This window comes from Mangifera indica, chromosome 1 (genome assembly GCF_011075055.1).
Source record: "Mangifera indica cultivar Alphonso chromosome 1, CATAS_Mindica_2.1, whole genome shotgun sequence".
In the NCBI taxonomy this organism is placed as follows: Eukaryota; Viridiplantae; Streptophyta; class Magnoliopsida; order Sapindales; family Anacardiaceae; genus Mangifera; species Mangifera indica.
This window is the reverse complement of record NC_058137.1, coordinates 24654267-24675291: the sequence shown is the minus strand read 5'-3', so window position 1 is coordinate 24675291 and position 21025 is coordinate 24654267. Positions and strand designations below refer to the sequence as shown.

At 29.8% G+C, this 21025-nt stretch overlaps 3 protein-coding genes across 4 annotated transcripts; 1 reads left to right on the top strand and 2 right to left on the bottom strand.

The window, feature by feature from the left end:
• Window positions 1-1035: 1035 nt before the first annotated feature.
• On the bottom strand, window positions 1036-4717 carry LOC123201213 (cytochrome P450 CYP72A219-like). The gene is made up of 5 exons (XM_044616674.1): window positions 4260-4717; window positions 3002-3219; window positions 2553-2797; window positions 1876-2260; window positions 1036-1768 (listed from the first exon to the last, which is right to left on the bottom strand). The coding sequence occupies exons 1-5, from the start codon at window positions 4552-4554 to the stop codon at window positions 1340-1342; spliced, it is 1572 nt and encodes a 523-aa protein (XP_044472609.1). The 5' UTR covers window positions 4555-4717; the 3' UTR covers window positions 1036-1339.
• Window positions 4718-7031: 2314 nt separating this feature from the next.
• Window positions 7032-10438, bottom strand: LOC123201876 (cytochrome P450 72A397-like). 2 transcript variants are annotated; one of them, XM_044617567.1, is made up of 5 exons: window positions 9992-10438; window positions 8789-9006; window positions 8449-8693; window positions 8025-8376; window positions 7032-7552 (listed from the first exon to the last, which is right to left on the bottom strand). In XM_044617567.1, exons 1-5 carry the CDS (start codon window positions 10269-10271, stop codon window positions 7127-7129), a joined length of 1521 nt encoding a protein of 506 aa, XP_044473502.1. In that variant the 5' UTR covers window positions 10272-10438; the 3' UTR covers window positions 7032-7126. The 2 variants fall into 2 exon arrangements, with proteins under 2 accessions (XP_044473502.1, XP_044473418.1); XM_044617483.1 differs by having other exon boundaries at window positions 7992-8376; window positions 9992-10437.
• Window positions 10439-14810: 4372 nt separating this feature from the next.
• Window positions 14811-17149, top strand: LOC123201308 (cytochrome P450 CYP72A219-like). Its single transcript, XM_044616789.1, has 5 exons — window positions 14811-15132; window positions 15348-15565; window positions 15696-15940; window positions 16016-16403; window positions 16516-17149. Exons 1-5 carry the CDS (start codon window positions 14856-14858, stop codon window positions 16957-16959), a joined length of 1572 nt encoding a protein of 523 aa, XP_044472724.1. The 5' UTR covers window positions 14811-14855; the 3' UTR covers window positions 16960-17149.
• Window positions 17150-21025: the final 3876 nt, after the last annotated feature.

Here is a 21025-nt window from a genome sequence, read left to right as displayed (position 1 = left end):
GAATATGAGATAAAAGAGGATCGAAATAAGTGACTATGATCGTAAAATTTGATATCACCCAGATTTAACTAAGATAAGATCAATGTTGTGGTAGATACTTTGAATAAAAAAGTCCCTTTATCCCTGAATATATCATCTCATAAAATAGTTGAGAATGAAGAATATAAATATATTTAATGGCAAACCTATAATTTTTACTGAATGAGAGTCCACGTGACCCTATCATTGTTAAAGGTGTAAACAAATCAAATTGTGTCTAAACATTTTTTGGATAAGATTCGAGTTAAATTTATTGAGTAAAAGTTAAAAGTAGTTCAAGTTAAAACGATCAACTAAAATTCAAGTTAGAATGTTTTATTTGAAAATATTAATATTTGAATGTTAATCGTACAAATATAAAAACAAGTTAAAATGATATAGATGAATATCTTCAATTCTAGAGTTTGAGAATCACATGCAACACCATCCATTAGATCATTTATTCCATATACACCAGGGTACCATTATGTAGAATTCTTTGGCGTGCTGGTTCGATGAACCTACAGTCAATATGTACCTATATATTACAATAAATTGAGACCAATAATTTTAACACATGAGATCTGTTACTAGATAGAGTCATTCTATAGGATAATAATCTTACTGTATTCTTTATGCTTTTGGTTTGAATAATGTTAAAGCTATAGACACTTTTATATTCACCACCATATGTGTTCATAGAATTCTTAAAATCAAATTACTCATTAATCATCTTGTTACAATTCCATCAATTTAGGGACATTTATTATACATACATATAGAAACAAATGAAGAAATGTCAATTTATTATAAATAAAAAATGATACATTGTTTATATGAAAATTACAAATATAACCTTAAAGGTTGGCTTTAGAATACCTACTATATAAAAGCGTTGACTAAATTCATATAAACCCGCAAATTAGGTTATTTTAATTAAATGCCAAACAAAACAAAAATCCAATTAAAAGGTAATATAATATTGGATTAACATTCGAATGGTTTAGGAATCAGAAATAAACTCATCAAAAGCAATCCAACAGTTACTATATATTCACAATGGAAACAGACTTTACACAAAACAAGTACACAATAAGTATGGCAGGAAAACTACCAACACAAGATCCCCTTCAATTTTTTTTTTTTCACTTCTTAATTTATTATATGCTTATTTATAAGGTCCAAAGTGACTAAACTAGTTTATAAAAAGATAACAACTTACATCAAAGTTATGGATTATCAATAAAATTATGCATACATACTTTTGAGTATATACATAATGTATTATTATATGATAACATTGCTCATTTATTATATAATACTAAATCTTGCGTAAAACCATGTAAGCACCATGTTGTGGTTGTATGGTTATACCTCGAGCTGGGGCATGAACATAAGTTGGAGAAAATTGAAAAGAGAAATTTTGCAGAATCATCGTTAAAGCTAATTTTGCTTCAAGCAGTGCAAAGTTCTGTCCAATGCATATTCTAGGACCCCAACCAAATGGGAAGAATGAGACTTGATCATTTTTTGAGGCCTTAGAAACTCCCTTGGAAAATCTATCTGGATTGAACTCCTTTGCATCAGCTCCCCAATATTCTTCATCATGATGAACTAGAATTATTGGTAATGAAATTAAAACTCCCGATGGTATCTTGACTCCTCCTAATTTGAACTCCTTCGTAGTTACTCTGTTAGTCAAAGCTGCTGGTGGATATAGCCTCAGTGCCTCATGGAGAATTTTGTTTAACTGAAACACATTTTCAGGGAAATTAGTTAACCACTATGAAGGAAGAGTCTTAAAACACTGAATTCTCTCAAGTAAAACATAATTTTATAAGTGATCTGTTTACTTACTTCTTTCAAGCGGTTTAACTCCTCAAATTGCGGTTCTTTGTTTCCAAAAACTTGGAAAGCTTCTTCTCTAGCACGATCTTGCCAATTTTGATGCATACACAATAAAACCATTGTCCATCCAATCAAAGTTGCAGTAGTCTCTTGTCCAGCAAGATAAAAAAGTTTGCACTCCTCAATCACCTCTTCAATACTCATTCCACTTTCCTTGTTCCCATGCTCTTGAATTTCTCTATGATTTGATTCCACTAATAAACCCAACAGATCATCGTAACTTGTTTCTCCAACTTTCAGTGCCTCCTCTCTTTTCTTTATAATGCCTTTTATCAATTCTATAATTTCTCTATTATTGCTTTTCAATTTTCTATTGGCTTGAGTAGGCAAAAACCTGAAAACAAACAAATTAATCTTCAAAGTGCAAGCATGAAATATACAGAGTCACCTTATTATAACATAGATTAAAGACAATATCTAAACTTCTGCAAAGGAATGGAGCAAACATTATGATGCTTAATTTTACCATTTTCCAAGTTCATTTTCAAAATTAAAAATCACAATTTAGATGAGTCAATTTTATGGAGAGTACTTTCTATGCATGGAGTTGTTTCCATTTTTTGAAATTATTCATCATAAATTTCAATAAAATAAAAATAAAATGACCTCAATTTATTCTAAATTACCTCCATCCAGGGATGTGGAAGAAGTAGAAAATTTGATTCAAAAGACTCATTTGTTCGGTCATGAGTGTAAATATTTTTCTTCCGTCTTCAAAACTACTACCAAATGCAGTCCGAGAAATCACATCTGCTGTTAAGGTCTTGATGTCAGACCATACGTCTAGCTCACAGAATTCTTTATTGGTGATTGAGTTTTGCCATTTCCTTATCATCTCATTGCAACTCAAATACATTTTAGGTGGCATATCCTACAAACAAAAAGAAAAAATAGAAGGACAATCTGAAGTTGATTATCTCAATGTACGAGTACATAAATTTTAGATTCAGAAGAAAACATATGCATATATACACTCTACTAAAGATAAATTCTTAACTTTTACAGTCCTATAATTAAATTATTATGTTTGACAATGTTATGTGATGACTTTTTGGAGGGTAGAAAGAAGAAAAACCTTCAACTTGTCTAGATGGAAAGCTGGGTTGGCTATCTTTCTGACTTTGAACCATTGTTCACCCTCATACATCACCATCCCATTGAACACCAACCGGCTAAGTGGGCTTCTGTTGGGTTTTTGAAATATTTCATACCTTAACATTATTTCCCTTATCAATTTCGGGTCTGTGATGTTTATGCTTGGTGTTGGACCCAGCCAAAAGAATGAATTTTTACCTGCATCCACCATAGATAATTGTTATTGATCCTAAATTAGTAAAACTTGCTAAGTATAGAATGATTCAGTATAAGATCTGCTTTAAACTCTGCATAATCATATATTACAGTGCTCAAAATTTTGATTTATCTATGTTTTATATTTAATTAAGTTCCAAAAGAATTCTCATTATCCTCAGTTTAAGTCAAAAGTACCGATAGACAATGAAGCATATATTAAATCACCATGTTGTGCCTATGCGTCTTACATGCACGAAAATCTGCTATTATTTTCCTTGAAGGAAAAAATAATATTTAATTACCTTTATGGTAATATTTAAGAAAATGACAAAAATACCTTTTATTTAAACTAAATGTTAGATTTTGGTAAATGGGTAATAAATTATTTGTTCAAACTTAAAGGGTGAAAATTATTATTTTATCAAAAGTTGGGTGGGACATAATCATTTGGCCAATTAATTTCTCTCAAACGTTTTAAAGCCCAGCAACTACGAAATGTTGAATATAAAGAACTTTTTATGACTCGCCGTCCTTACTATTGGGTGGAAGATTGAAGAGACAGAAAGATTGGGGTTGTGGCGGGAGCAAAAAGTTTGCGTTAGGCAAAAGCAAAGGGTCGCAGCGAGATGTGCCGTGTTGCACGATCCCGCGAAAAAGTGGGTCTGGTTTTTGCTTAAGAAAAAGTTGTATCATACTTTCTAAATTCTTGCTTAAATGTTTGAAGATTTGGCTGTAATTTGTTCTACTGTAATTTCTGTAGACAAAATTAAGATCAGATAAAGAAAGATAAGAAGGTGGCACCGCCCTACTGCTTGCGGTTTTGGCTCACAGAGAGACACAATCTTCTCTATCTTCTCAGCCATAAATTAATTCAATTCTAGAATTTTTCCTAAGGACAACCGAATCTAGCCAAAGCGAAAGAACAAGAGATTGAAGAATCTACAACAGCACATGATGGATTTAATAACTAATTAACATCTCCATTAACTAGTAATTAAAACTTAATTAATTGTAAGTTTGAAGAGAGAAGGTCGGCATACCGTAGTTGCTGATGATACGATGGTGGAATGGAAGAATTCGCCACCCAATATCGTGGGAGACGGGGCCAACGGGTCTGGTTTTTGCTTCTTTTGACACCATGAACATCTCTTTCGTGTCTCCATGAAGAAGCTTGTACGAGTTGCCAGAGAAACCTTCCTTTCGAAGCAAATTCTCTAGCTTCTTTGGCTTCAACCATACCCAATCCACAAAAACCCATACACATAATCCAATCACTGCAAAAACAAAGGACAAGGCAATAGATTTGACAGTGTCTGTGTCTCTGAACTCCATCATCAGAAGTGAGAAAAATAGAAATACAGGAAAACTGTGGTTTGAGATGCGTGGCCTATTTACTGGTCTTTTTTATATCCATCAAGAAGTATTACCAAAGTTCTAACCCAGCTTAATATTTAAAAGTTAACAAAAACATCCAATATCAAATCTAAATCACATCACACCAGAGCGCATGGATTGCTCTTAACAAAAATAAAATTTGAGTAATAATATATATATATTTTTTATATAAAATTAAATTCATAGTCGACTTGTTAACATATCATTAGTATAATTAATTATATACTTAAAAATATATGTATATACAATATTATTGTTTATTAAAATCTTCAAGTCTCACTTAAGTCTGTTAAATTGGATGGTGCTTGTTATGTTTCAAAAGCTATCAGTGTTAATACATATTCCCAAAATTTGTTGGCTGATTACAGGGGATAAAGTAATATTGGCCACATAATATTTCCGACCAAAGGTTTAATTATGTGACCATTCTATCCAATATTCTGCTAGTTTGACAATTTCATTAAAGAAAGATGAGGAAAATTTGTTTAAGATTATCAAAAAGAAAAAGACAGAAACTTTCCAGCTAAATAATATTTTATTTGTTAAAAATTATTAAATTAATTTTATTTTTAATTAATATTAATTTTAATTAAAATTATAAAAATTAAAATTTGACAATTATTAATAATATTTCTAATTGATAACATCTAAAATCACACTAATTAATATGATTTTAATAAAATTTATATTAAAATAGTAAAATACGACATAGAAAATTCTCGTTAGAATCACATCGATTGACATGGTTTAGATTGAAATCATACTAATTCAACATAATTTTAGTCCAGAATTATACCAATAATTGCAAATTTTGACTGGAGAAAAAAAAAAATTAAGGGTTACATGAAAATAAGAGAAAAAAATTATGAAGATGATGTCTAGAATGATGTAATTGCATTACTCTAGGAAAATGATAGAATCACTCAGACAAACTTGACCCTACCATCTTTTTGTAGAAAAATTTCATCATTAAGGTTTTTTCATTTTTATTTTATAGACAATTTTTCACTTTAAAATGGGGGATGAGCAGCCAAGTTCACACTTTCTAATTAAATTATTATTTTTTAATCTTAATAATATAATAAAAATTTTCAAGTTGTCAAATTATATAAGTTATTAATAAAATTATTTTTATTAAATTATCATTTTATTGTTAATATATATATTTTTAAAAAATTTTCATACAACTTGTTACTTTAATTGAAAATAAAGTATTTTTGATATAAAAAATTAATAAATATAAAATTATAACAAAATTAAAATTATTTTAGTAGTGGTAATTAAATTATTTTTATATTATTTATCATATTATCTTAAACAAAGTAATATAAGAAATAAAAGATAAATTATCTATTTGATCAAATATTACGTTAAACCAAAAACCCCGTTTAAATATTTTTAGTATTTATGTTTATCAACAAAATAACAATATGAATGATATATAAACACATCATTAAAATGAAAATTCTAATTTAAACTCTAATCTATCTTATAAAAAAGTTTGTAACAGTATCGAAACATTACAGTCTTATATGAGATAGTATTTCATTGAGCAACAAAGTTTCTTTGTATAAAGATATTTTGTTGTTTTTGTTAATTATAATCACAAAAAAACTAATTTTCCCTTTCCTACTAACAATTCTTTTTTTTTTCTCTTGGCAGCCTCTTGAAGTTGTAGGTGATTTTTCTTTATCACCGACTGGCTTGGCCTTCAGTTTCATCATCAACTCATTGTCTTCGTAGCCAATCTCATCTATCATATCCATCTAATCATACAACAATATCTACATCCACAACATCATCAAAGTCAAATCTCATTGGTCTTCCACCATCCATTGTCATGTCACTTAACCAAAGTCATCTTATCTTCCGGTTCTACATACATGTAGCAAACCAGAGTCTCTGCCAAAGATTTCTCTACAAGTTAATTTAACTATAACTTCCACACTACCTCACCCAAACTCACATCCTAATTTTGTCTCACACAATATTCCAAAAAGAACTCATCCAGTGCAAACAGGATCACAAACCAACATATAGTCAGCACAACATAATTGTATAGTTTCACCAACTTCTGTAATTACTCTGTATGCTCACCCCACTAGTGAACACCAAAAACTAACATTTGTTTTAGATGCATTACAATCTTCACACTAGAATGCTATCTGAATATGATGTTTTGAGGAAAAACAAAGATCAGGGAACTTGTATTTCCAAAAAGAAATTAAGTCTTGCATACCCAATTAGCCAAGTTAGTTAGAGCTTCACTTCGAAAGACATAACTTCTAGAAGAGATATTACAAGTTCGTATTAAAACATGATTTTGGTACTTACAGAATGTCCCAAGATACATATAACTAAGTTAATTTAAGAAAATAAACCTTTCATACTACATTGATCATACTTGCAACCGATTATTGGAACAAAATATTATATATTAATAACGTTAAAATAATTAATCCAGATTATAAAATATTATGAATTACATCAAAACTAAGTATTATATGCAATACTAAATTTTGCTTAAAATCAAATGAGCACCATATTGTGGTTGAATGGTTACACCACGAGCTGGAGCATGTGCATAAGTTGGAGAAAGTTGAAAAGAGAAATTTTGCAGGAGCATAGCTAAAGCCAATTTTGCTTCCATCAAAGCAAAATTTTGTCCAATGCATATTCTAGGCCCCCAAGAAAAGGGGAAGAAAGGGACTTGATCATTCTTTGAGGCCTTTGAGACTCCTTGGGAAAATCTATCTGGATTAAACGCTGTTCCATTTCCCCAATAGTCTTCATCTTGATGAAGCAGAATTATTGGCATTGAAATCAAAACTCCAGGTGGCATAATGATGTCTCCCAGTTTGGTCTCTTTAATAGTTTCTCTGGTAATTAGAGAGGCTGGTGGATATAATCTCAGTGCCTCATGGAGAATCTTGTTTACCTGTAATATAGACTCTTCAAATTTTAAAATAGATATATATAAAGAGATTTCATTATACAATGTGTATTAATGTGCAAATTATATATCATATTAACCAATTTTATCTTAAACTCTATAAGCGATATGATTTTGATATCATTTGTAATATCACTGATCCAATCACTCACTATGGTTTATTTTTGGGTTTTATAACCCAAAATATGTCTTGACAGCTTGAGCTCTTATCTTAGCATCTTTAAGTGATGTAAGATATACATGCAAATCTAACATCTCTCTTTTGCTTTGTCAATGTGTGATTTGTCTGAAAGTGTTATATTGATCCCTTCATTTTAGAAAAATGACATGATCTCTCATAATCCCTCGAATGGAATTTGTAAAAGTGAAAATAGGTTTTCCATGAAATTCAAAGTAGGCTTGAAGAAGGAAGATGTATACTTACTTCTTTCAAGTGGTTTAGCTCATCAAATCTTACCTCCTTATTCCTAAAAACTTGAAAAACCTCTTCTCTTGCTCGTTCTTGCCAATTCTGATGCCTGCATAACAAAATCATTGTCCATACAATCAAAGATGCAGTAGTCTCTTGGCCAGCAAGATAGAAAAGCTTGCACTCCTCAATCACCTCTTCAAGGCTCATTCCACTTTCTTTGTTCCCATGCCCTTGAATTTCCCTGCGATTTGATTCCACTAATAAACCCAGTAGATCATCATTACTTGCTTCTCCAGCTTTTAGGACTTCCTCTCTTTTCTTTATGATGCCTTCTATCAATTCTTGAATTTCTTTATAACTACTTTTTAGCTTTTTATTTGCACTGGTGGGCAAAAACCTGAAAATAAACAAACTAATCTCATTAATGCAAGTTCTTCCTACTCAACCGATACTAATAAATTCAAATTACCTCCATCCTGGAATATGGTATGTGTAGAAAACTTGTTTCAAAAGATTAACTTGTTGAGTTATGAGCTCAAATATTTTTCTTCCATCTTCATAACTACTCCCAAATGCAGTCCGAGAAATCACATCTGAAGTTAAAGCCTTAATGTCAGGCCACACATCTAACTCATAAGAATCTTTCTCTGGGATTGAATTCTGCCATTTCTTCACCATCTCATTGCAACTTATATACATTTTAGGTAACATATCCTAAGAAATAGCAAATAAAAGACTTAATTTCCATGGGCACCCCATAAATATTATGTATGAATAGACTGACTTATACAGAGAAGAAAGATAAGAACCTTCAACTTATCGAGATGGAAAGCTGGATTGGCTATCTTTCTGACTCTGAACCATTGTTCACCCTCGTACATAAACATTCCGCTGAAAACCAGCCTATGAAGCGGAATCCTTCTGGGTTTTTGAAATATGTCATGTCTTAACATAATTTCTTTTATCAATTGAGGGTCCATGATATTTATGCTCGGCGTTGTACCTATCCATATAAACGAATTCTTTCCTGCATTAATTATACACCATAAGTTACTTTTATCATTCAGAGGTTATGGGGTAAGGTATATACTGAGCATGGATGAGTGATGAGTGAAAAACTCTTACTAAATAAAGAAGAATGTTCACAGACTAGAGATTAATGTTTCTTCAAGTCAAAAACATAATTATTATTATTGTACGATATACGATACGTATCTTATAATATAATGTGATATACAATGAATATATATCATATAATGTGATAAATATTATATGATATAATAAATTATAAATAAAAAATTATACGTATATTAAAATTTATCAAATTGATACGATACAATGAATATATCATATAATGTGATATATATTATCAATATACTTTTTGGATAAAGTGATGACGTGATAAAAGTATAGTCGAGAAAATTTTTATAGTTTGAGAGGGTTTTGTGATAAAGGCGTTTGGGGGGTGGAGGGGAGGAATATCGATCGAAGTGAGGCTGGTTTATAGATTTGAAAGGTATATAAGGCTTAAGGGCCAAAATGAATCCAATAACCTACTAGATTAATTAAGCGAGCACTAAGAGCCCCAAATTTTTCGCTGCTAGAGAAAAGTTTTCCTCTCACTACGAGACAAAATTTTCTCTCTTTTCAACAAGAAACGATTGCAATCAAATTTAATATAAATTTTGAACCCAGATCCATATTCTTCGATCGCAGACAATTCGATGAAAAAAAAAAAAGATATATCAGAAATAATTAAAACTCAATTACTCCTAAACCATACACTTGCCTTGAATTTTTCGACTCTTAACTAATCAATTCGATTGCAGATTGACAAGCCTTTCCAAAAGTGATGAAATGGGAGAAGAATGAGGAAGTTCTTAAAATTAACAAAGCAAACAAAATTAACCTTCAACAAAGCTAGATTGAAATGTTAGTTCAATAACTCATTAAGATCTCCATTAACTGGTAAACCTGAATCAAGTAAAAGTTTCAAGTGGAAATAAGCCTACCGTAGTACTTGATGATATGATGGTAATATGGAATGACTCGCTGTGCGATGTCGTGGGAGAAGGGGCTGATGGGAGTGGTTTCTGCTTGTTTTGTCATCATGAACATCTCTTTTGTGTCTCCATGAAGAAGTTTGTACGAGTTGCCGGAGAAACCTTGCTGTCTCAGCATCATCTCCACCTTCTTTGGCTTCAGCCAAATCCAGTTCAGTAAAACCCATGCAGATGCTAGAATGGCAGCAAAAACAAAGGAAAAGGCCATGGATGCAACTCTGATCTCCATTTGCAAGAAGGCAGTGAGAGGAGAGAGGAGAAATCTCCGAAAATAAGTGGTCTAGAATCAACGGCTAATTAGAAAAATAAACAAGCTTATTGCTTATTTTAATAAGCATAATAAAAGGGAATACGTCATTGCGAGAAAGACAAGGTACCACCAGCCTTTTAAATACTAGAGGGCAGAGGATGAATAATTATTTTAAGTTGTAAAATCAAATCATATACAGTATAATTTGATTCATAAAACAGTTTCACCTGAATTCATAAATTTTATAAAATTAGTTTAAAGTTTAAAGTTTCAAAATTCAATCAAATTATATATCTTTTTTTTTTTAATTTATATAATAATATTTGATAGAGACAATTAGATATAATACTTGTTTCTAATATTTATTTTATTCTATAAATTTATGGGCCAAAAATTTTATGTATATTTTACATGCGAAATAGTTCCATTTACTTTACAAAATTTTCAAATTATTTTTTAATTTAATTTTAAAAAGTTCTTAGACCCACCCTCTGTGCAAAACAACTGAATCAGGTGTAAAATACCAGTTGTCCCTCTTTGTAAGATAATGTATTAAATTATAGGAATAATAGACTCAGACGCCAGAGACTACATTGCATTATCTTGTGTTCACGCTTGCCGTATTCTATCTCCTTTATATATATATATATATATATATATATATATATATATATATATATATATATATATATATATATATATATAATACATAACTTATAACATAATATAGTATAGATAAAAATCAGCATATATTATGAAATGTATCGAATTAATATGATACAGTAAATATATTATATAATATAATATATATTTTATAATATAATACATATTATCGATTGATATTAATATACATTTTTAGAGAAAATGACGATGTAATAGAGGTGTATATAAAAATTTTAAACTTTAGAGGTATTTGTGATTTTTTTAACACGATGATATGCAAATTATAATTTTATATTATCTTATTTTATTAAAAACATATTATATAATACAATATGTGATTAAAAAATTATATTTTTAATACATAATACAATATATAATCAGGCTATCATATGCATAATATTAAACATCAGACGGTCTATTAGTAAGTGAAGCAATTTTATTTTTATATTGTCAAGTATTTAATAATAAAAATATGTGTATAATTTTATATACAAATATGAGGTGTTACCTTGTAATTAGATTTTGATTTATTTTTAATTTTTAACTATTCAATTATATAATGACATATCGTTATTTTATATAAAATTGTACAGAAAAATTATATATATAACATTCCTCAATATCTAATTATCACTAACCTTTGAAAACATACAATATATTTTAGACCAAAAGACTATATACTACCCATTGTTTAGTTAAAAGACAAATCCCCGCCTATTAATTTTTAAATACTTAAATACTCATTCATATAGTAAAATTTATTATTATAGTTAAGGGTAATATTGTTATTCAGTTAAAAATATTAAAAAACTAAAAAATTGTCATATTTTCCTATAAATTTAAAAATTTAAAAATTTTCTTTCATTTAAAATTAAAAAAATTGTATTTTCTCCTTTAGGGCTTGATTTTATCCAATAATCACTTTTTGGTGACCATTTTGAGAAGGTTGTTAGCTGGCCGTCCCACCACTTCCCTCCTTGATGGTTTCACCAACAATAGATAGAATTTTCAATATTTTTTGATAATTTTCAAACCTAAATAGGAAAATATGATAATTTTTTTAGTTTTTTAAATATTTATAGCTAAATGATAATTTTACTCTTTTCTTTAATAGTGAATTTTAACATATGTGTGCATAGTTAAGTTATTGAAAGTTCATGGGTAAAAATTTGTCTTTTCTCTAAACCTTGGGTGGGAATAGTCTTTCGGCCTATATTTTAATGATAAATCATATATCTAGTCAGGTTGATAGGGAGAGAAAGCAATGAAAATGACGTCCAAAATTAAAAAGTCAGACCAAAGATTATAAGAAATCTCACATAAATTGGCCAGATATAAGATAGGGTTATGAGACAAATAGGTAATTTTTTAATAAAAAACCTAATGGGGAGAAATACTAGCATGCAAAGAAAATGACGTCTAGAATTAAAAAGGCAGACCAAAGATTATGAGAAATCTCATATAAATAGGCCAGATAAAAGATAAGGTTATGAGACAAACAGGTAATTTTTTAATAAAAAACCTAATGGGGAAAAATACTAGTATATAATTCAATAACTTACTTTTTACAGACCCGTATATAAATATAAATATCAAATGATTCCTACAGAATTGAAATAAACAATTAATTAATAAATAAATAAATAAAGCAAAAAAAAAAAAAGAAGCTAGCTCTATAATTGTTTTACTTAATATTACTAATAAGTTTCTCAATACAATAATCTTCTCTTGCTATTAAAAAGCCTTCTTCAATCTGACATTAAAATACGCCCAATGCAACCTGTCATTTGAGAGAGGATTCTATTTTCTCCCAAGTTTTTTTCAGTCCTAGTACCGACCAAGCACAATCGTTTCAAATAGTATCATTTTAATCCTTTAACTTTGATTTTAGAATTAAAGGTTTAAAGTTTAAAATTTAGATTTTATGATTTAGGGTTTATGGTTATATATGGTTAGCACACTATTAACTAACTTGAAACTTATTATGAAATAGTGAAGAAATATTTATAAAGAATAGATATATATTGTTAGCTCACTATTATCAAAAATATTTTGTTGAAGTATGATCGGGAACTTGGAGATGAAGATACAATGGATTTTAAACCAAACAGTGGTTTAGAGGGAAATTTCAAATGTAAACAAAGAATCAAGTTTTATTTATCCGAAATGCAGCGGACAAAACATTTTGATTTATATATATGGTCGTATGAATATTTTTTTAAACTCTTTTATAATATTGATATACATCGGATTTATAATCATTGTATTACATAAGTATAAAATTTAATTTTATAATATTATCAAAGGATATTTGAACTATACTCTCTTATACATGAAATTTCCTTTATTAACGTTATAGCTACCCATAAGAGCAACATATATATTTTGATTAATATGACATATAGGTTAATTGATATTCAAATGAATTGAATTTATTTGATCTTGGATTAATTTATAATATTTTGTATTGATAAAATTGAAATAAAAACGAAATTACAAGTACAGAGAATTATTTTTTGTGAATTTAGATAATTTTTTAAAAAGAGTTGATAAAAAAAATGAGATTAAGAATATAATAAAAGAATTAAAATTAAGAGATTTGTAAATACAAATATAAGAGCAACTGTAGAAAATAGTTGACTTATGCACTGTTATATAAATTTTTATTATTTTTTAATATATTCAATAATAATGGGTTGGGCTAACCCATGACCCTAATACCTAGGCCTATAATTGGCCTAAAAGATTTATGGGTCAAACTTGACAAGGTTCTTTTGAATCAAACTTTATTTTTGAACTTCAAACCGGATCTTTATTTACTTTAACTCAATTGATTTGCCGAATTCTATTGAAAGGTCTTATCACGTGTGCCCATAAAAGATGGTAAGATTTTCTAATGTAAGTATTTTTAAAAAGGATAAAAAGAGGGTGATTTTGATCCTTCAAAAAATTTTAGGCTTATTTCCTTGTAAAACGTCAATCGTTGTTTGTAATTTAGCGAAGAAAAATATAAAAGAGAGAGTACTTGTTGAATAAAATAAGCCTTGGAGGGCAAGGGAAAAATATTACTTGGAGGGCAAGGGAAAGAGATTTTTGAGTTGATATATTAATATATTGAAAATTTAATTTTTTGTATTATATATATTATATTATAATATGTGTTGTTTAAAAATAAAATAATAAAAAAATTTTATTGGTATATTATTATTTTCTTTAAAATGCGTATTATTTTATATTATATATCTATTATATTGTATTAATTTAATATATTTTAAGATATATATAATCTTATATTTGAATTATACCATATTATAAAATAAATCTTATATTTTATAAAATATTGATAATGAATTTATATTAAATTTGGTGATTTATTGTATGATAATTTTTGCGGTTATAATAACTATTAAAGCATAAAAACATATATAATTTAATAATAATATCATCCATACAATTCTATATATAAATAATAATATATTATTATAAAATTTGATAATTTTAAATTAAATAAAAAATTTTAATTATATAATAATATATTATTATTTATAAAAAATTGTTGACGGGGATGGCATACCGCCAGTAAGAAAAGTTCGGGAGACCAAGTTAGATCCTTGGTGATCAAGTTAGCTGCCAACAAAAAATTCATCTTAAATTTCATTGTAGATAGTGACTTTTGACTATTAAACGACGACAAAAGTCTTCAATCCTGTTTTCGAATTATTAAGCAAAAACGAAAAGTCTAAAGTAAAATATCAGCAAAGCCCATATAAATTTTTTCACGCTCTTTCATGGTCTCTTTGAAATACTATAAATTAAGAGCATTTGGCTCTCTGTTAGTTCATTCTAAGCACCTACAATCGTAGATACAAATTAAACAGTCCATAATTCACTCATTCTGAAATGGAATTATCACTGAATTCCATTGCAGCCTCCATTGTTTTGGTCACAGTGGTAACACTGGCATGGACAGTGCTGAACTGGGTATGGTTGAGGCCGAAGAAGCTGGAGAGGTACCTGAGACAGCAAGGTCTCTCCGGCAAACCTTACAGGCTTCTGTATGGAGACTTGAAGGAGGCCTCCATGATGCTAGAAACAGAAAAATCCAGATCCTTCAATGTCTCTGATGACATTACACCACGGCTTGTTCCATTCCTCCGTAAAACGGTAAAGGATTATGGTATGTCAATCCCCAATCTTCTTATAAAATTTTTATTTCTTTCATGCATGTCTGGTATTTCAATGTATGAAGATTATATTATTAAGGTGGTCTTAATGTTTTCATCTTGTATATGACATTAACACTTATGTGAAGAGCGAAGCTATATGCACACAGTTTTATTATAACGTGAAATTGATTATCACTCTTCTTTGTCAACAAAAAAAAAAATGCAGGTAAAAATTCTTTTATATGGGTTGGTCCAATACCCAGGGTGACCATCATGAATCCTGAACAAATAAAAGACATATTTTCCAGACTTGATGATTTTCATAAACCTCAGGGAAACCCACTTTTGATGTATCTTGCAACTGGACTTGCAGAGTATGAGGGGAAGAAGTGGGCCAAACATAGAAGGATCATCCAACCAGCATTCCATCTAGATAAGTTGAAGGTCAATAATTCATTTATTTTTTCCATTTACTAATGTGGCACTGTAAATTGTTTATGGCACAGGTTTTTCTGATATATACAAATAACAATATGATCAAATATATCTGCCTAATTATAATGACTTGTTGCAGCTTATGTTACCTGAATTCTATCAAGTTTGTAATGAGATGATTAGCAAATGGGAAAAGTTGGTCTTCGCAGAAGGATCATGTGAATTGGATGTATGGCCATATCTTGTTAATTTGACGGCTGATGTGATTTCTAAAACAGCATTTGGAAGTAACTTTGAAGAAGGAAGAAAGATATTCGAACTCCTCACCGAATTAGGTGATATTACACAAGAGATTCTAGAATCCGTTTACATTCCCGGATGGAGGTAAAACAATTTCTAAAGTTGAAACCAGAAAATTATTTCATTCTTGATTTACTTTTATTGCTTAAATGTATGCAGGTTTTTACCTACAAAGAGGAATAGGAGATTGAAAGAGATTGACGATGAAATACGAGCCTTACTTATGTGCATCATTAAGAATAGAGAGAAGGAGATGAAAAGAAGTGAAGCTGTAAAGAATGATTTACTGGGTTTACTCATGGAATCCAATTATAGAGAAATTGAAGAGCATGGAAACAACAAAAATGGTGGAATGACAATGGATGAAGTGATTAAAGAGTGTAAGCTATTTTACTTTGCTGGTCAAGAGACCACCTCCGTTTTGCTTGTATGGACTTTGGTTCTATTGAGTGAGCATCAAGATTGGCAAGCTCGTGCAAGAGAAGAGGTTTTCCAAGTATTTGGTGATCAGAAGCCTAGCTTTGATGAATTGAATCACTTGAAAGTTGTGAGTTTCTATCATAGAAAAATTATCTTTCTTTTGCTCATTCCAATTCGATTTTAATATGCAATAAAACCACCTGTACAAACATATGTTAATTTTAATTTTGATTGCTCAGGTGACAATGATATTATATGAGGTGCTGAGGTTATACCCTCCAGCAACTACTCTTGGTCGAGCTGTTGACGAAGAAATAAAGATTGCAGACTTGTCACTGCCAGCTGGAGTTGAAGTTTCAACGCCGGTTATATTGGTTCACCGTGATCAAGAACTTTGGGGTGATGAGGCGGCGGAGTTTAAACCAGAGCGGTTTGCTGAGGGAGTTTCAAAGGCCGCAAAGAGTCAAGCTTCGTTTGTCCCTTTTGGATGGGGTCCTAGAATATGCATTGGTCAAAACTTTGCTCTCATGGAGGCAAAAATGGCTTTAGCTTTAATTCTGCAAAACTTTGCATTCGAGTTGTCTCCATCTTATGTTCATGCTCCTGATACAGTCATTACTGTTCATCCGGAGCATGGTGCCCACTTGATTTTGAAGAAACTGCAGACTGAAACAGTCAGTTAGAACTGAAGGCGCTTTCCACAATATTCTTTTTCCTTCCATCTAATTTCTGGGTGAACGAAATATGAGAATATTCCGGGCTTATTTTGTATCATTTTACCTAAATGTTTTAATTTCCAACAATTTTGCTTGTTGCAAACTGCTCTATGTAACCTTATATTATAAGAATAAGTGATATTTCTTGTTTGAAAGATGCAACTCCGCAGTATTTATTTTTGCAGAACAGATAGGGCGCTTGTTTTTTTCGTCATCTTACGCAAACTGTATTGCAGACCATTGAGTATGTGGATAATTTGACTACATTTCTTGGAGAAGAAACAGAGAGAGCTAAATCCACAGTACAAACACCACTATCACCTGGCATATTCTCTTAACTTAAGACTGTTATACGGAGAGACTCTGCTCTCCTAACAAACTTATGACAATTTGATAGAAAAAAAATTATCTATTTCTAATAAGAGACCTAACCATACATAGGGCTGGATTCGAGCTGAGCCGAGCTCGGCTCGCAGCCAGCTCGGGCTCGGCTCGGTTTTTTTATGGCCGGCTCGAGTTCGGCTCGAGCTCGATTTGAGTTGAACTTGGCTCGGCTCGAATCCAGCCCTAACAATACACATAACATACTGTTCACATTTTGGGTATATTGATAGAGTCTGTTTTGTTGTAATGGAATAATGTAATAAAATTATTGGATTTTAGACACATTTCATTGATATTACATTATTAAAAATATTAGTTTTAACTAGAGAAGTAATAATGAGAAAATAATATTCGATCATTATAGGTAATTTTTTTATTTTAAAGATTAATTATTTATATTGTCGTTAAAACTAAAAAATTTTATAATTTTAACAATTAAAAAATAATTGTTAAAAGTCTATTTTCTGTTATTGATTATCGTTATAACTTCTATTGTTAAAAATATTAATAATGAAAATTAAAAATTTTTTTTCCTCGTTAAAATCTTTTTTTTATAATGGTATTTTTTATATGAGTTTTATAATATATAGGTTATTTATAAACTTAATTTTATTTGTATCATGCAATTGGGTCTAGACAAGGCAAATGGTCAATCACATTTTACATTTATTGATTGGACATAAGATTTTACATCGCTATAAATTCAGGTGTGCTTTTATAAATATTTTTTTTTATTGATTGGACATAAGATTTTGATTTAGTGGATTCACATTTATCTCACCGTTATAATTGGAACATTTACTTGTTACACACGACTCTGTGTAACCTTATATTAAAGAAAAATTGAAATTTTTAACCTTATTTTAATCTATATATATATATATATATATATCATTCATTTTAAAACTTAAATAAATATACCACAACAGTAATCTACTTTTATAAAATATCTCTCTTTAAATGATCTCTATAGAGATTCTCTTTTTTTTCTAGAAATTTGTTCTCTCTTCTTTCTCAACTTTTAAATAAAGACTCATGCAAAGAGATCCTCTCTTTTTTTCTCTATAACCTTAGAATTGTACTGTGATGAGTAAAAAAAATCATTTGATAGAATTTAACTGAAAAAAATAAAGAGTTTACGTTTAACTGAAAAGAAATTACAGAAAAATTTAAAAAACCGTTGGCATTGAATTAAAAAGAGTTGGCGTTGGCCAACCCTTCAATTAAAAAAGGGTTGGCATGGGCCCACCCTTCAATTAAAAAAAGGTTGGTAAGGGTCCACCCTTTTATAAAATAAAAGGGTTGGCAAACCCCAACTCTTTTATTTTACTGATATGAATTTTTGGATTTTTTTTCATGTGGTGAAGCCATATAAGTTAAAATATTATTTCTATGAAAGAGAATCCAAAAATTTTTAAATGTAGTGGACCCTATTGTATGAAAGAGAATCCAAAAATATTCAAATTCAATGGGACCCACTATATGGGTTTTGGTATGAACTAAATTTAAAAAAAACATAAGCTAATGGGTGTTGGCATCGCCAACCTCTTGGCGTTGCCGCCAAGGGTTCGCTAACCCGGTCTTCGTTTGAAAATTTTTTAGATTTAAAATTTTGTATTTTATAACCATTAATATAATATTATAACAACTTTAAATAATAAAAACAATATGAAATAACAGTATTAAATAATTTAACAACATAAAATCACAACAAAATTAAATTTCACATGAACTCATGAACATGAATCTATCATACATTATTTGATTTTCAATTGTTCATAAAAAAAACACATAACATATAAGTTTAATTGTTTAATCACATATTTTCTTTGTTGAAGAATTTTTTTTTCATATTACAGAGATTTCTTCCTCATTGGAAGGCTGAAAAAAAAAGAGAGATAGTATTCTCTCTTTCCGCATGAGTTACAACAATAAGGGTATTTTAGAAAAATGTTATACTATTGTGGTAGTTTTATTTAGACTTTAAAATGAGTGGTATATATGTATACACGGTAAAAAAAAGGGTAAAATTTTTAATTTCCCTATATTAAAAGCATAAGTGATATTTCCAATTTAAAAGATGCAATTCTGCAACATTCGGTATTGAGTGCAAATATTTTTCTTCCGTCTTCAAAATTACTATCAAATGCAGTCCGAAAAATCATATTTACTGTTAAAGTCTTGATGTCAAGCCATACATCTAATTCACAGGATTCTTCATTGGTGATTGAGTTTTGCTATTTCCTTTTCATCTCATTGCAACTCAAATACATTTTAGGTAACATATCCTACAAATAAAAACTAAAAAATAGAAGGACAATGTGAGGTTGATTATCTCAATGTAAGAGTGCATAAATTTTAGATTCAGAAGAAAACATATGCATATATACACTCTACTAAAGAGAAATTCTTAACTTCTACAGTCCTATAATTAAATTGTTATGTTTGATAATGTTATGTGATGACTTTTTGGAGCGTAGAAAGAAGAAAAACCTTCAACTTGTCTAGATGGAAAGCTGGGTTGGCTATCGTTCTGACTTTGAACCATTGTTCACCCTCATACATCACCATCCCATTGAACACCAACCGGCTAAGTGGGCTTCTGTTGGGTTTTAGAAATATTTCAGACCTTAACATTATTTCCCTTCTCAATTTGGGGTCTCTGATGTTTATGCTTGGCGTTGGACCCAGCCAAAAGAATGAATTTTTTCCTGCATCCACCATAGATAATTGTTATTGATCCTAAATTAGTAAAACTTGCTAAGTATAGAATGATTCGGTGTAAGATCTGCTTTAAACTCTGCATAATCATATATTACAGTGCTCAGTATTTTGATTTTTCTATGTTTTATATTTAATTAAGTTCCAAAAGAATTCTCATTATCCTCAGTTTAAGTCAAAAGTATTGATAGACAATGAAGCATATATTAAATCACCATGTTGTGCCCATGCGTCTTACATGCATCAAAATCTGCTATTATTTTCCTTGAAGGACAAAATAATATTTAATTACACCTTTATGGTAATATTTAAGAAAATGACATAAATACCTTTTATTTAAACTAAATGTTTGATTTTGGTAAATGGGTAATAAATTATTGTTCAAACTTAAAGGGTGAAAATTATGATATTATCAAAAGTTGGGTGGGACAAAATCATTTGGCCAATTAATTTCTCTCAAACGTTTTAAAGGCCAGCAACTACGAAAAGTTGAATATAAAGAACTTTTTATGACTCGCCGTCCTTACTGTTGGGTGGAAGATAGAAGAGATAGAAAGATTCGGGTTTGTGGCGGGAACAAAAAGTTTGCGTTAGGCAAAAGCAAAGGGTCGCAGTGAGATGTGCGGTGTTGCACGATCTCGCGAAAAATTAGGTCTGGTTTTTGCTTAAGAAAAAGTTGTATCATACTTTCTAAACTCTTGTTAACTGTTTGAAGATTTGGCTGGAATTTGTTCTACTGTAATTTCAGTAGACAAAATTAAGATCAGATAAAGAAAGATAAGAAGGTGGCACCCTCCTACTGCTTGCGGTTTTGGCTCACAGAGAGACACAATCTTCTCTATCTTCTCAGCCCTAAATTAATTCAATTCTAGAATTTTTCGTAGGGACAACCGAATCTAGCCAATTCTAGAATTTAGAAGAAATGTCA

Coding starts and splice junctions, on each gene's coding strand:
- LOC123201213 (XM_044616674.1), bottom strand. CDS start 4,554: ATGATGGAGTTCAGAGACACAGACACTGTCAAATCTATTGCCTTGTCC. Junction 3,220..4,259: donor TCGTATCATCAGCAACTACG/GTATGCCGACCT, acceptor TGGTGGATGCAG/GTAAAAATTCATTCTTTTGG. Junction 2,798..3,001: donor TCCATCTAGACAAGTTGAAG/GTTTTTCTTCTT, acceptor TTTTGTTTGTAG/GATATGCCACCTAAAATGTA.
- LOC123201308 (XM_044616789.1), top strand. CDS start 14,856: ATGGAATTATCACTGAATTCCATTGCAGCCTCCATTGTTTTGGTCACA. Junction 15,566..15,695: donor TCCATCTAGATAAGTTGAAG/GTCAATAATTCA, acceptor GACTTGTTGCAG/CTTATGTTACCTGAATTCTA. Junction 16,404..16,515: donor AATTGAATCACTTGAAAGTT/GTGAGTTTCTAT, acceptor TTGATTGCTCAG/GTGACAATGATATTATATGA.
- LOC123201876 (XM_044617483.1), bottom strand. CDS start 10,271: ATGGAGATCAGAGTTGCATCCATGGCCTTTTCCTTTGTTTTTGCTGCC. Junction 8,377..8,448: donor TACCATATTCCAGGATGGAG/GTAATTTGAATT, acceptor GTTTATTTTCAG/GTTTTTGCCCACCAGTGCAA. Junction 7,553..7,991: donor AGCTAAACCACTTGAAAGAA/GTAAGTATACAT, acceptor TCTATATTACAG/GTAAACAAGATTCTCCATGA.